We start from the raw sequence: 16,373 nt of genomic DNA on the forward strand, positions 1-16,373 counted from the left end.
TGAGGAGTCATTACAATACATTATTACCCTAATGTTATTGTGAGTTTATCCGCTTACACATGTCCCTCTTTACTTCCCTTCTCTTGCCTTCCCTTTGTGACCTTTAAACACTGTATCCAACCAGCAATTTCAAAATCGTCATTGCTCTTTTGGAGTGGGTGGGTTTATCTCTTTTATTCCAAGAGAAAGATGATGTATTTAAGAAAAGCCTGAGCATACTGTTCTATGAGGGTTTCTTAATGGCCTCATCTTCCTGACCCCCTTCCTCTCTTCCTCACACCCCAAGGTTACACTGACGAGTGACTGCCGGGGTGAGGTGGAGCTCTGGCTGACCTCACCAATGGGAACAAAGAGCAAGTTGCTGAGTAAGCGACCCTTCGATTTAGATGTCGCCGGATTCCACGCCTGGCCTTTCATGTCTGTCCACTTCTGGGGTGAAACGGCCAACGGCACGTGGACCCTCACTGTCCACTCGGGTAACGCCGTCGGTGAGTTGGATACTACCACCTACCCCTTTTCATTTTGAAATGGTCGAACGGTCTTTTTCGGGTGCTTTAATCTCGACATCTGAAAGTGCGGAAGTGTTTTAGTATTTCAATCGTGAACGCGCCTTGATTGCACCATTAATTTGATTCACTGATTCGAGATCGACTGCTGAGCTTTCACACTTCCCGATTTAGCTTTTATTTAAGGTTCCAGATTTTCCACTCAAAATTCACATTTGAACGAAACACCATATCCTGCATCACCAAATGATCGAATCCTTTTTAATTTGGTCTTTACATCTGAAAGCTAATCAACATCCTACACCTCAACCACAGATTAATTTCGCCTGGATTTTCGGCAGCAATCAGTATTGTAAAGCCCGAATTACTCTGGAAGTAACTTCATTACCGATTGGCACGAGAGAATGGTGACGACTAGTATGGCTCCATTCCCCTTGTGTGGAGAACAATTCAGTGACTGTAAAGACCCGTGTTGTATGTCATTAAGATAAATCTCACTAATTTGTAACTGGCAACTTTATTTTGACCTATTTATCACGTCTGAACTACGTTTAAACCGTTTTCTTTTTTAAAATATCTATGCTTTGTACATCATCGGACAGACAGTAAGAAAGCGTAAGCCTATCGGTAAGGTCACTTTCTTTCGTCTTGATGTGCTCAATCGGTGTTGTTACAAGTCATCTATTGGCCAATCCGAAACCAGTCTGTGACGGGTGTCCTTGATATTGGAATGAAGCGATACCTACTGTTTTGGAAATATTGTCTAAATCTAACCACTCAAAAGACCAGTTCTCTATCATTTTCAGTTTTATTGGTTACCTAGAGCACCATCCAGTAATTCAGCAGATACCATAAAACTGTATTGGCTAGATTTCATTGAGGAAATGGCAACAGATATTGAAGGTTGCCTTTCCGGTCTCGCTAGTTTATCCACCCCCTTCATTGGTTGTAACAAAAATTCAACCAAAAAGTTGGTGCATAAAATGCTAGTAGTCTTTTTTACGCTCCATTATATCCGTAGGCTTCGCTTCAATGAAGTTTCAGGGTGGCGCCACTACTTTTAACACAAGTATGCAGTCGTATCTCGGCTACAATTTTACAGTAAAATAATTTGACAGAATATTTAGACGTGGTAAACCGAACATTTTCACACGGAAACAATTGAGATGCTCAACCCAAAGTGCTGGACCTTATTTTTAATGCAAGCGTTCCCTCCATCACTGCAGTCAGATTGCACTTTTTATCACAAGAAATTGCAGCTAGAATATGGAAGTACTGTATAAAAGGTGTGCTACGCATTTTGTCAACTATTTTTCGTGGATAGATGAAGGGAGTAGGCTACCTACTGCGAATATCCACTGCTCGAATGGGCAGGGGTTTACTCGGCATACTTAATACCACGTTCGAAATTGTTATAACACAAATAATGTTAGTGCTTGGTGCTGAATAAGGGCACTACTCAGTATCCAAGACTTACTCAACATGCAATTTAATTTGTTTTTACTACGACATTTTACCAGTTTTTAGGAATCTCGATAGGATCTGCTTGTGAATGTACATGTGTCATGCAACTGTTCTTTTCCGCAAACGCAATTACCGCGTTAAGTAGTTACTACATTACTCCCTTGTTAGAAGCGCATTTTTTTTGCTTGCTGACCTACTACATGTCTCTTCCTCCCCCAGGAAATACGTGTAATCGAATTGTCGATAAATGATGTCTTCGTCTTCACTTTCGCTTGTGATATTTTCCTTCCCCTACCGTTCCTTCAGTTCTGCTAGAAACAGCCCTTCATGGTGACAGTGGTGGAGGTGTAGGCCGTAAAATCTAGCTCTTCAGTCACTCATTAAAATAATGTATACTTTTTAAATCATCCCAAAAAGTGATGTAGATTGATTACTTTTCAATAACTAAATAAATGTTTACTGCGCTCTCTAATTCCTATGGAAAAAAATGAAAAATAAATGTTCCTATTTCCCTATTATATCTCAAAATGTTTTAGGTGGAGGTGAAAACTGCGGTGCTGTTGTTCTGCACCTAACCTACATTGCTATTCATAAAGTCCAAGCTAGGCAAGCGTCGGGGTTAGCTGTTAGCTTTATTCTACATCTGGGCATCATTCGAACAAGTTGGCAATAAATGCTTGGAACACATTCATCCATCCATCCCATATCCGTCCATTCATCCAACTCTCCTATATCCATCTACCCATTCGTCCAACCATTCAAGACCCAAAATTCCTCTGGATACTACCTTCTTGATCTCACTTATTATGCAAATTCTCAATTTATATGAAAAGACGCTTTTCAATCGCTCCAGTATTGTTTAGCAAGTCCGGTAGTGCTTGGCTCCTCTTGAAAGACTGGTCAACGCGGAAGTTATATCAATCAAGTGATTTACCCTACTGGCTTCAAAATGAAATTTTTCAGATGGATGTCATCTCAAGAGATAAGTAAAAGATGGTCTGGAATTAGTGAGGTTTTTTGAGTTAGTGAAGGAATATTGTAGTGCCTGGTACTTTCCTGAGGACGAAAGTAGATATAATACTCAGGGAAAATACATATTTTCGACACAGTAGGGCTTGGGGTTACTGGCGGGTCCAGAGACCAATCCACCCGGCGAAGGTACAACGGCGGAACCCTTCAGTGGCCCTTTCACCCAAACTGGAAGTTAAACAAGCAATCATCATATTATAATATATGGTCAAGTTAGAATAACCTTTTTCATCTCATTTTCTCGGCATTAATCCTCAAGCATTTCAAACAGCCGAGCAAAATCAGTTATTTTGTCCTTAGGTTTACATTAGTATTAATGAAATCCAGTTTGCTTCTTTAGCCCTTAAAGAAGTGTTGAGGTTGCTGATAGCATTATTTGTCCGTCAAACATCAACCAAATAGGTTATTTAAAAAAATGTTTGGTGTATAACTCAAAGTAGCCAAAAGTCTCAGAACTACTCCCTCTAGGCGCTCCTTTTCTATCTCAACGACTACTTTCTCAGCCCCGTAGTATCGAATAAACGGGGTCAGTGTTAATTCCTTTCCGTTGTATGTTATGCGCTCTTACTTTCCTTCCAATCAAGTACTTTTTCCTTCATTTTCGTTTATGTATTTTCACCATACTCGTCCCGCTCTCCTGTCAAGGACACTATTAGGAGGCTGCCACTCATCGCCGACCTCCCACCAACTTGTCAGTGCCAACCTACCTAGGGGCCGGATTTTAAAAAGGTTTGGCGAGACGGCGGGTGTGGGGAAGCAGGCAGGAGAGCGGGTAGACAGCCTTCCACGCGAGGAGTGGTAAATGTGTACGCACGTTCGCTCGTCAGACAAATGTCTCAGGGAGTGTACATTTCGGCCGCTGATTGAGAGGTCGCCGTCTTGACTGTCCCTCAATGAGGTCGCTGCTGAGAGTTGGCCGACTCATTCTTCTTCCTCCTGGGATGTCCGAAGTTATTGCCTTCTTTTTTGGGCTCGGGTTTTGTTCCTTCTACCATAGTTCAAAAATGTGAAGTATGGTACTGTAGTGCCTCGATTATTTCCGGCATATGCGATGAGAAATAGCCAGTATGAGGGCGGAATAGAGACTGAACAGGTCTGCTTTGGAAACACGTATAAATATAAAAATGTCCTTCTGCTATAATAATACATTGAAACCACACGTATGCCCCCAAAACAGAACTCGCCTTTTCAACTTTTGAGCATGTTAAGATAATCCTATTTTCATAATGCGGTTGTTCTAGGAATCTCTCCACCAAAAATGACAGAATAGCATTCTGTCACACACTTGGTATCACGGACAGAAAGTGTTTCGGTGAAGGCCTAAATTAATCTTGGTCGGCTCTCAAGTTAATTTTAGGGTTGGGTTTCTGTCGCAATAGTCTGAGGAATTCACTAGTGTGCTCTGAAAGATTCCAGTGACAGCAACCTGAAAACAGTAGAGCACCACATGAGAAGATCGCATGAAAGCTGAATGGAAATGCTGGACCCACCCGTGCTCCGAATATCGATATCGTCTGTATCAGATGAATGACCAAGTAAATAGTGATAGGGGAGCTAAGTTCCTTTGAAATGACTTAGCTTAGTGAATCCTATGCAGGCATGAATCTGGACGAGTATTTTATCTAGGCGATTTCCTTAAATTCAAACTCCCATGGTAAAATGTGCTTTTGAAGACGCCCGACACGCTCATCTAAACTAAATAAGACGGCGCTTTCGTCATTTTCCTTAAAATACAACTCTGTGTTTTCGGTTTCGGATGGACAGAAAAGGTTCCACTTTTTGAACTTGGTTGTTGCGACGTTTACTGCGTTGTGGAATGTAATTGATGCCTTCATTACGCTTTCATTCGTTTAAAGTACCAGCAGGCTGCAAAATGGCATAAAACGGGGTCATAAAGTCTTCCCTTCGAATCCCACCGCTATGGACGCAAAATTTTATCGTGCCGGCTGCCTTAATCATTTGCTCGAGCGCACTTGTGCACTCTTAATGATAAAGTTACTCTAACTGTTTTAGTCTCTCTCATCGGATGGAGTCTCAGTTTATATGGAGTGAGCACAAAACCACCTCACCACCCTTCCCATCAGCAGCCCGTGCTTCCCACGCGCGGCCCCCGGGAGCGCCAAATCCATCCTCTTGCCTCCATGCTGGATGAGCACGATCCAGGTGTGCCACCGCCACCACCAGTCCCCTTTAGTCCCAAAACCTCCGTTAGTTTCTCACCGGAGGCCTACGCGGTAGGGCTGGGAGGTAAACCTCCGCCCCCTCCTCCTCCGTCGTTTCCCTTCGGCTCCGATTTCCTCGACATCTGGAATGACCACATCGTGGATGTGGTTTTGGAGGGAGAAGGAGCGATGGTTGGTGGTAGTGGTGGGTATCAAGGCAATGGAAAATGGTACGACAGCCTCCACCATGTCTATCAGATGCCACCGCCTAAGCCGAACACCAAGAACAACCTTGACGCCTCACAGACTTATCACAGCGTCCATTCTGGAGGCTATGGGCTGGAACGGTTGAACTCGCCGCGCAAATCGAATAGCGGTGGTGGTGGCGGATGGCAGCGCATTGAACTTACCCGACAGTCGGCAGTGAAGTCGGTGAAGTCATCGGCGGGCTGGTGGTTGAAAGAGGAGGGCAATGGTTCGGCCACTATCACTGTTCTCACGTTATCATCGCTTTTCACTATTTTTTATACTTTTCTTTGTCTTTTTGTCTGAGAAGATAATCCCCCCTTTACTACATAAAGGCTTCCTGTGCTGCTAAAGCATTGTTGCCACGGCCACAAATACTGCCCCACCCCACTACCTAAACAAATTGTGATTAACCAGGAGCTATGTACACATTCATACTGTTTTTCTGTGTAAGAAAATACGTTTCTGTGGTGTTGTTTATTGCTCCCTTCTCCCCTCTTCTACCATGCTCCTCCTCTTCCTCCTTTTCTCATTCCGAAGAAACCTACTCGTTCGCACTGCACAATCTCTCGAGTAACTTAATGTGATTTTAGCGCTATGGATGAATTAAGCTTGGCTTCTCTGTCCCACCGCATTTGCATATGCTCTCCACCTACCTCATTCCGCAGTCGGCATTGAATGACCTATTTTTGCTGCAACTTCATCCTTTTTTATCAGGTGCTCTTATGGAACCAGACCGCAATATGGAGATGCGCAGGCGCCTTTAATGTGGGGAGGTAGTTTATTGGTCAACTATGTCATCAAGCAATGGGTTTCGGAGGCCGTGTCCGAAGTTTTATCTAGCAAATGATTTACCAAGAGTAGAACGCTTAATGTTGCGTGCCGTGATCGACGTCAAGTATAAGGTGAGAAGTTGGACTAAAATTTCAACTATTGAGTTGGGGCAGAGGGATACACTTCCTCTAGCTCTGGAGATGAGGAGTGCAATATTTTGTTTCTAAAAATTGTCAGGAGATGGTCACGCGGCCACGTTTCACGAATTTGGTTTTGCGATGGAGTTCCATGCATTGACGGAGCGGTAGCTCTGCAGACGCTGACGCCTTGTTGGTGCTGTAGGGTTGAAATTAACAATTTCCGCCTAGGATTCTCAATCTTGTGGCTTCCCTTCCATAAGCCCTTCTAAAACTGCATTAACATCGAGCCATGTTCCACCCTCTGCCTTTTAGGCTGATGAATTTTTTCATTGCTAACCTTGAAGGAGTTGCCACTGCCTAGAATGTTGTCCTCTATGCCCCTAACACAGAACTACGTGGTGAAAAGCCAAACGCAGCTCTCAAAAAATTCTGCTGTTGTAACGTTTTACTCAACACACCGAAGTGCATTTGTAGTACTCTGAACTTTTCGCATCCTGGAATTTCCACCATATGAGACTATAAACGTTATCCGCATCATCCAAAGCTCCAACCCTAAAATATTTCTGTGAATTCGGGTCTTTAATGGACTCTTTTCAGTACTTCTCTCGCTACATTCGTAACTTCAGTCTCACGATGTCTACGGATGGCCTAACATACATAAACACATACTGAGAACCCTCTTGAAATTTCTTGCTTCCGAATTTGTTTCGCGCCGCTTCTTCTCGAAGTCGCTATCAATCTTGGTTACAGATGTCGTAACGAGAGGCATTAGCGCAATGGTGAGGGAAGATGACCATCCCACTTTGTGGATGTTGGCGCATCTGAAAGCTGCCATGTTCCAACTCGTAAAGAGGCTCTAGCCTAGTATCGAGTTAGGAGACCTCGCGATTGTCACTAACCATTAAGACTTGAGATGCATCTAAAGCACTTAAAAGTCTTTGGAGAAATACTCCACTGCAGTGCATTGAGGTTGAACTGTTACACTAGTTGTATTGCATCACCAAGTTTAATTCGGATGCCGACTAATGCCTCAAAGTGCCTCTGCTTAGGTGGGAAGCACCTCATTGCAGCGCCACTACCCGTTCAGCGACATAAGCAAATGCGCTACCCCGAATTTTTGCGAAAAGACTGGATACATCTTGGGGAGGTGTCGGCTACACCTGATGGATTATCGTCATGGCGATCGAATGATTATTCCCCTCCCCTAGTGACATTAGCAATTATTAAGGAATTACATTGTGATCCTTGGAGTAACAAGAAGATGAAAGTCGGTGATCTGAACTAAATGGTGACATTTACGAGGTTTTCAAGAGCTGCATCCAGGATATGCATGGGATGCATTTAGGATCGCCTCAGTGGATATCTTGGCAGATGACTTGTGAAGCCTGATATCCCTTTCCTGAGCAAATGCTATGCGTCAGTTACCCATGGCTCTTACCCCGGTCAGAGGTACACTTTACTACCTTGCCTACTGCCGATTATACTCCCGGAGTGCTGTGTGTATCAGTGACGGCCGAATAGTCTTGCGAGTACTGTCAAACTTGTCAACCCCTGTGCTTTCACGAAACTGAAGTGTGATTTGGAAAACTGCCAGTTGCAGTACCGCAGCCCTTTGTACTCCACAGTCGGAAGCAGCCTAAAGCAGCTGTTAAAAGTCGTGTCGTTAGGACGAACGTCTAGAGACGAGACTTAAAGACTATCGAGGGAAATACCTCGGACCGTCGAGAGAAGTTGTTATAGATGAGAGTTCCGTCCAGTAAAAGCCTGAATAAACTTGAGCATAATTTCCTCACTTCCGCCCTCCCTGTGTCTGCTGTGTATTCTGCACCTGATACTGAAGAGGGAATTCCGCAGACTGATTTCGAGTGCAGCAGCGGCACAACTGTGCAAATCAAGACGTTCGTTTAACTAGCGGTGGATATGGTGACTGTCATGGCGCAATTTTCAATTATCTCTTTTTCCGGTGCTAATATAACTGGATAGCAAGTTATGTGTGGTATTAAGTTCGCTTTTAGCTACGCCAAGCTTCTTATTTCCACTTCAACAAACTAGTTTTGGGCCCGAGAATGTTACAATAGCTTAACACAACGAAAAGAAATTATAAGGCGGGAAAAATTTTCGGACTATCAAAGTGGGAGATGAAAAGATGGGGTTCCTCCAAATATTGTATTTTTAAGTAATTTTCAGCAGGAAAATACACAGGTTAATTAAAGTTCAATGTTCATAATAATCAACCTGATAACATTAAAACCTATGTTTACACGCCTCGAAATGAGAGCATAGCTTGGCACTTCCTTACCGGACGTTGGAGCGGCAATCCACCAGGCTTCCTAGTACGTATTACCACCAATGAAGAAATTGGGCCTACCCCCAACCTCGCGCGTGAACACTTATGCTTGCCCAATATACCAGACAAAAGACATACTATGACAACCACAGCCAGCTTAACGTCGACCAAGAGGGAGGCCCAGGACAGCTCTATACACCTGCTTCACCTCCCAGAGTACATTTCAGGTCCCACCAACCCTGGAATAAGAATGCAACCTCAGTGATAACGGTTGTCCCACCAACAAACTACTCAGTCTGCTATACACAGCTCTGCTCACGGTTAACCACGGTCCACCATAATAAAATGAGTCCTTATAGAGACATACCATAGACGGTATACGAAGCTGAGATCTGCATGTTAATTGAAATAAGGCTTACTGAAAATATCATGTAAAGAAACAGGTCTCAAGGGAACTCAAAGAGGACTATGGAATACATGTGCTTGAAGGTACCTCTGAGGTAACAATGTAATACGATAGTGGTTTATCCCTCGGCATTAATAAGGCGCCACTTTTGTACTTTGAATTAGCCACCTTGTACCTTGCTGGGTGGGCTGGCCTTTTGGGCCATGCCAATAGCCCAGACACCTTCTCTGTGTTGAACGCATATTCTGCCCGAGTATTTTGTCCTCTTTCGTCTTCAGTGAGTCCCGGGATGCTACAACAAAGGGTCAGAGTACACTGAGCGTATGCACCGACTTCCAAGGCAAAGATAAAAACTGTCCTTTCCAAAAAATCCTACTACTTTGTAAAATTGTACACTACGTAATACAAGGTGTCTTCCTCTAACCCAAATTTCCGATTCCCAGGGTCTGAAACCGAAAGTGTGAGAAATAGGAAAGTGTTGCAATAGAATTAGCGTGATATGCACATGTTTCTCCGTACTAAAATGTGCCATAATGACAGGAACATTTTGCAATCATGGTGGTGCCTCATTTACGTAAAACCTATCCTAAGTTGGTTTGCGATTTACTTTTGTAGATGGACTATTTTATTCCACCACGTGGACAAAAACGTATATTTTTCAGTTTTATTTAGGAATAAAACCCAAAATAAATTATTGATAGGTTTTGGTTTGTATGCAGCTTTCTGCAGCTTACAATATACCATGATCTGCTCATCGTACGTTTAAATGCATTGGTGTAACAGAATGACGAATTTGGCCTCAATATAAAAGTGCTCTGCATGCACCTTTCCAGTTCGAGCATGTAATCACCACTAAGGAAGCTGACAACAAAAACGTTCCACTAAATTTATTCATTTTGTATTTTGCTAATTTTGATTCGTTTGCGGTTTGAAATAGCTTACTTTACAATGCCATACCCCAACCATGATGACAAAGATATTTTAGTGGATTTACTCACACGGAAACTAGAAGATGAACGATCACTTAGAATGCAGTAAGTGGATCTCTATTAATGCATCATTCTATGTCACTTAAAATGTACTCGTTTCTTAACGGGGTTTTTTGTTGATGCTCCCAAACGTTTCTCCTTTAATGGGCAATCTTGCTTTTGTGTCACTGGCTTATTAAGCAACAATTTAACTAATTTAAGAATGAATTTAGGCTCATGAAAATTAAGGTTACATTGTATAGTGAATCCGTGATTTGCCTAAGTGTGCAACCATGGTAATTTCTATCAAATTAGCTGTTATTTCGCCAATGAAATGAAACCTGACGAGCTCAAGTCTTAAATCTCAAAGAAATACCTTAAGAGCTTTAATACCGAAATTTAGAGTATATCCTTGGATTAAATTGCCATAACTTACTTGGTAGATGGTTTCGAAGTATAACTATTCTCCGTAATACCAGGGCTGAAGAGCGTGGAGAATGCCTGGAGGAAAAAGTGGCCAAATACGCAAAACATATCTCCCAACTGAAGTGTGGTATACTAAACCGCTTAGAACTTGCCGAATGTCAGGCGCACACGGTCATAGATTCGCATTCATCTCGACTAACGGAGGCAAAAGAGACGATTTCCCGACTTACTGCGGAACTCGAACATATCCGCAGGCACTTTGAAGCCGAAAGTCAACGAACGAAAGAAAAAGTAGACCGCTTCTATGCATGATTACCCCTATAAAAAAATCGGTTTGGATCTCTTACTGTCTTAAAGTATAAATCGTCGAACATTTTCTACTTTTGCCTATTTGTACTTAGATTCTAATTACTACATCACCAAGTCCCCTTTTTGGATTTTTGAAATATCCAGTTGCCTATTATCAATGCACAGAATGCACGATTATTTGTTTTTATTTTGGGGATGAAATGCAAGCTAAGGAAGTGAGTGATTTTGGATGGGTGCCTTGTTAATAGATAAAACCCATTAATAATCTCAGATCAGATTTTTGAATAGCAAAATATGTGGGACCCCTACTCACTATACGTATAACCAAGACACTTTTCTTGGCAATCAGATTATTCTATGTTGTTCTATGTACTTTGTGCTCCCTTCTATTAAAAATGAAATACGCTATTTTAGCTAATCAGTGTTCAGCGTGAGCATGAATCGTCGATCAAGTCAATTACAGATGAATTGAATAAGGTGCAAAGGCAAAGAGACTCTCATCAAGCAGAACTTCTCGATCTGCGCTCAAAGGTCAAGGTGGGGAACCAGTGATTGATCAAACCGTCCATCAATATATTGTTCATATGCAATTTTACCAAAACATATCAATAGTGCTATTAAACTAACTCTTTTCTAAATACTGTGCCAATACTGCAAGGTCGTTGTGGGTTCCTGAAAATTTTTCAATTTGTGCATTCATCTAGGGAAGCACAAGCTAAATTTTCTTCAACCTTTTTGAGCGTACTTACTAGTCTTGAAGACTTAGGCGATGGGTTCCATGAGTACTTAAAAACAATTTCACTTAGTCTTTTATACTTATGTAGACTTCAAAGATTTCAAAGATCTTAGAAGTATTTTTTCTATCCGGGATACCCTTTACCCTCCCCTCCAGCCTTGCAGATGACGGTGGAAATGTGCGCAACAGTTCTTCAGTAGGTCCTAGAATCGAATCATCCGATTGTCCATGCGCGCCTAGTGGATTGTGTCGAATAATAGATATCCACGCTGCTACAAGCAGTACGGAACTACAAACTAAATATAGAAGTCTATTCTGAGCACTAAAAGTCCAAAATACCACAATTTTTTCCATCACCGCCTTGCAGACATCAACGCAGATGGCGGCAGAGGCGAGAGCGGCAGCGGAGAGACTGCGAGAGAAGGAGGCACAGAGCGCTGCTTCGGCGGCGCACTCGGCGGAGCTGCTGGCAGAGGCGCAGCAGAAGGCTTCACGACACGCCGCCCGCGCCACTAATTTGGCCACTATAGTGGAGCAGTTGCGCGGGCAATTTGCTGAGGGTAAGTGCGCCTCCATTACCCATCAATATTATTCCCTCGAAATCTACTGCTAAATAAATATAGACTCTGCAGATATTTTACCTTCTGTTCGAGAAAGTCACAGAAGTCTAAATGTGCTCTATCTTACCTGCCTTTGATAGTTTAGGAAAGGGGGTTTACTTCTCCCTACTCCTTTCCCCTGCTTCCAATCGCATCTAATCCGAGTGACATAGATTTCCATCCTTATTTTATCTGATTGCTTTATTTTTACCTATATCGGGTGCCTGCGTTGTGATAATGAAAACAGTTTAAAGGTAAATATTTGTAAGTAAAAGGGATACCCTCTTTTATCTAGATCTTTCCAGCTTTGTTGCTGCTGCTGTTTAAGAAATTTCATTTCCTTTCTTTTTTCAGCCGAACGGAACCGAGAGGAAACACAAGAGGTCCTGAAGAAGATGACAGAGAAATCCCTTAACACCGAATCCCTCCTGGTCTGCACGAAGCGCAGGTGTGAAGCTCTGACTACGCGTGTAGAGGAACTCGAGATTGAAAATGATCATCTGAAAGGTGTTATCATTGGTTTGGAGCAGGAGATCTCACGTCATAAACAAGCCACTTCAGACGCTTGCGACAACTCCGAGAATTGGCAGCGTGAATACGAAAAAGCAAATGTGAGGCTACGCAGAAGTGTTTACTTTATATAAATAAGTAAAAAAAGTTTATAAACATGTGGTGGATACACACTAATGGTGTTCGCTGCTTAACCAATTCTATTTGCTGAAAGGTTTCTCCGATTGTATAAACAGTTACATAAAAGCCTGGAGAAGAATCGGCTCTGTTCCGATTAAACGGCACTTGCATTCTAGAGAGTGTATTTTCTGTGAATTAAATAAGAATGCTTTCACAAACCCCAGGGTATCTCAACGCATTAATATGCAAGGTTTCGTATAAATTAGGGTTGTGTCTTTTTTGGAACTATTATACATCATGTTAAATTCAGCTCTTAATATCATATTGCAGTTGACCTTATTGAATTATTTCGGACTTGTTGCCTTTTCAGGTTTAGAAACTAAGCCACAAGTTAGAGTCTTGAATAACAACAACTTTCAATTGATAGTTTGAATATAATTCAAAAAAATCTTTTTTTTCACTTAAAAATATATCACATATAAAACATGGAATTCACTTCTAGCATTCAGGGTAGGGACGAAAGAAAGTGACGTTAAGCGTGCCCATTAAAAAAGAAGATCTCGACATTGTTTTGCTTGACACGCGCTCCAAATATCTGGTATTCAGTTACGATTTATCGCTGATTTGAAGGTGTGGTTACACTATCATATTTCCGCTCTCTAATACGGTTAATCACATGACAACTTTTCACTCGACCTTTAACTTTTCAGTGGTGTCACTTTTTAATTGACAAACCTAGTAAGGATTTTTTAATGAAATGATCTTATGTAAAGAGTAAAATATACTTAATGTTGTCATATGTCTAAGAGAAAGTTTGTTTGATCATCTTGAAAACTGTGAACAATGGTGTTGTTTCATTCTGCACACATGTCTAGCGTGTGTTGTAGAAATAGGCTTGACCGCTTCCTTTTGTTACAAAGTTTTCCCTTGCAAGTGTTTTTCCTAAAATCACCCACAACAGATAAACGTTACAACGTACTGCCCAGCTAGCTAAATGTTAATCAGTTCCGTACATGCATCCTCCTCCCCAGTAAAGCCATTTTTTTAACACAGAAACAAGAAATGCTTACTTGGGAAACGACTTCAAGTGGTAGAGTAAAAAATCTTGTGGTAATCGTGAACAGTAGCGCGTTGAGAAATCTACGTAATGAACAGGAACAAAAGCGTTTCGGCGACAATACTGATTTCAGATTGTAATGGCAGGCAGTTTTATTTTTCACTGCTTCTTAGAAGTAAAAACATCGATGTACTTTTTACGACATGACTTTGATATATCGCTTCTATCCCCGCATCTGTGTACTTCTAGATACTCAAATTCTCATGCGGAGGAAGAAAAAAGGCTAAAATTCAACCTTATTTCTTGTGACCTCAAAGAGGTGCTCACGTGCACTAAGTCACACAGCCCTATTTTACGAAGATTCGTGTGCACACACACACACACACTCAAGCAGCAGCCTAGGTCACAATATAATTTTTTAGTAAATACAAGTACATGAAGATATTGAAGCGTTAACTGCTTTACTGAAGAGACAGGAAAATACGACCTCGTTTGTAAGAAAAAAGTCAGTACCATCTCATCTACTTAATACCTGCCTAGTCCCAAAAAATCAGTTTTATTTTTATAACCATCTCATTATTTATTGGTGTCTCTAGATTATGATTTAAAAGGCGGTAGATCCTGATTTTAAATTAACGAGCCAAAGCATCTAGCCTTCACCTCAGCAGCGATTTTAAAGGCCAATTCTAGCCACCTAAGCGCTCAAACTCAGGCTGTCTCTCGTGCAATGGTGGTGGGAGTAACCAAATGGTGCTGTGATTTTGTAATTAAATAATAACTCCAAAGACCATTTAAGATACTTCTTCTACTGACGTAATACACATTGTGGTCGCAATTCTCTCTCAATGAGGCACAAAATGTCCCCGTTTCTGTCTCATTTTTATTTCAAAATTTTTCATTTCACACACAACTGCCTACTGCTGAATCCAAGAAAAGTTGATGCTTATCGCTTAGAGAAACATAATGGTAATAAGCAGGATGAAGTGAGGCAGCATTTCCACCCGATCCAAGGGTGCACACCTCACGAGTCTTTTGATTTGATAGCTTGCAAGGGTAGGACCTCATTCCGACTCATGCTTTTCAGAAGAACGGATTCTTTTTTAATGCGTTCAGGTTATATTATATTGAATAGATAGAATGCGGATGTAATTGTTCCCCTTTCCACAAGAAACTGGTGCTGGACAATTGCATTTGGAGTGCTCCACACACAAAGCAAGCATAGTCTTGTGGGTATGAGGTTGTGCAATGTTTAGAATGGCACGATAGGTGGCGAGAGGATCGTTCAGGGATAACCAACGATACGTTTGGTCGTTCAACAAAATTAGAAAGACCAAAGTGATTTCCTGATAAACAATCCCTTATTTTTATGTTAAAGAATTGAAAAACAATAAGGTAGTCTGTGAAACCATTTGCTATTTGTTAACATCCGTGGAACTCGTTTACTTGGTAGTTTTCACAACTTCCCCATTACAGTCAATGTGGGTATAAACAAATCCTTTCATTACTAATAGCACGCGTGGCTGAAAGTCGTTCTTGTCACTTTAGCCTTGGATTCGCTTTAAACAATTGTGGCACAATTAGTTACTATGGCGAATTGAGGTTCTTTTTAAAGGGGACGCGCCTATGAGCAAATCATCAAAATAATCTCTTGCATTATTTGAATCATTTCTAGGTGAGGTGCTCTGCTGCTGAATCTTTTCCAAATGCTGGACAATAAATTTGACGAAAATTTAGTTTTGACAGCATTGGAATCGAGTTAAGCTCAGCTCACCGAGGGGGGAGGCTCAAATTACATTTGTATTAACTGACCCATTCGTATATGCGAGAGAGTTCAAAACAGTAGAGCACAGTAAGATTGTCGTGCAGATAGATTGACAGACACGTACCTGTGCCTTATAATGCTTGCATGCAAATAATTGCAGACATTTTACAAACTCGTACAAGTCAGAGCAAGTGATTACAGTGGGCTATGCTGAAAATCCCACGAACTTTTAGGTAACCTGATAAGTGAACCGAAAAACGACGTGTTTGTTTTGGACCGTGTACAGCTGAGGCGTGCATCACTCTCATAAAATAATTTACCCACGTCCAAAGGCTGCTTGCATAAGTTTTTTTTCTCTTTGACCATACCATTCTAATCAATCAGCTGCTGATGCACTATTATTAGGCAGAATGAAGAGTTTAATCCAGCCATATTGGAGTGGTTTATGATAACCACATCCATTTCCGCTGACTGGATCCGTGGATCATCTGGGCAAACCCAAGTTAACATCAGTCTTATTTTCCATAGATTTATTACAAAGCTTATACGTTAATTTTCTGGGTAAAATTTTATTCCCTCTCATCTTAGCAATTGATAAAACAATATCTTCACCCCTACAAGTAGACAAATCAAGTTAACCGGTTGTCATAAGTGGTATTACTCGTCATGTGAACCAGTTTACACAGATCTTGATACACAAATAATGGCTTTCGCAAAGGGACTGTCTTACCGATGCAGGGTATACAGTGTGACAGTTTGTTGTTTCGACCAATGGTTCAGCCAAATAACTGGCGCTTTTCTTTATTTACGAGTATTCTTTAAAATTTGAATATCGGTGATGACATTGAGGTAGGATAGTAGCCATTGGATTC

General features: G+C 41.6%; 2 protein-coding genes across 2 annotated transcripts in view; both read left to right on the forward strand. All coding sequences in view use genetic code 11, as the record gives it.

Moving 5' to 3' along the window:
* Window positions 1-6,682, forward strand: part of EGR_00543 (Furin-like protease 1, isoforms 1/1-X/2) — a gene marked incomplete at both ends in the record, with an annotated part of 45,044 nt that extends 38,362 nt beyond the window's left edge. The window contains 3 exons of the mRNA XM_024489792.1: window positions 231-488; window positions 5,013-5,661; window positions 6,634-6,682. Of these exons, the coding sequence (XP_024355789.1) occupies window positions 231-488; window positions 5,013-5,661; window positions 6,634-6,682 (956 nt within the window). The remainder of the gene's footprint in view (window positions 1-230; window positions 489-5,012; window positions 5,662-6,633) is intronic.
* Window positions 6,683-10,917: 4,235 nt separating this feature from the next.
* EGR_00544 (hypothetical protein) lies at window positions 10,918-12,696 on the forward strand (the record flags this gene model as incomplete). Its single annotated transcript, XM_024489793.1, has 4 exons — window positions 10,918-10,932; window positions 11,132-11,254; window positions 11,821-12,013; window positions 12,407-12,696. The coding sequence occupies 4 exons, from the start codon at window positions 10,918-10,920 to the stop codon at window positions 12,694-12,696; spliced, it is 621 nt and encodes a 206-aa protein (XP_024355790.1).
* Between the last annotated feature and the right edge of the window lie 3,677 nt (window positions 12,697-16,373).

Source organism: Echinococcus granulosus, assembly GCF_000524195.1.
Source record: "Echinococcus granulosus chromosome Unknown EG_S00002, whole genome shotgun sequence".
In the NCBI taxonomy this organism is placed as follows: Eukaryota; Metazoa; Platyhelminthes; class Cestoda; order Cyclophyllidea; family Taeniidae; genus Echinococcus; species Echinococcus granulosus.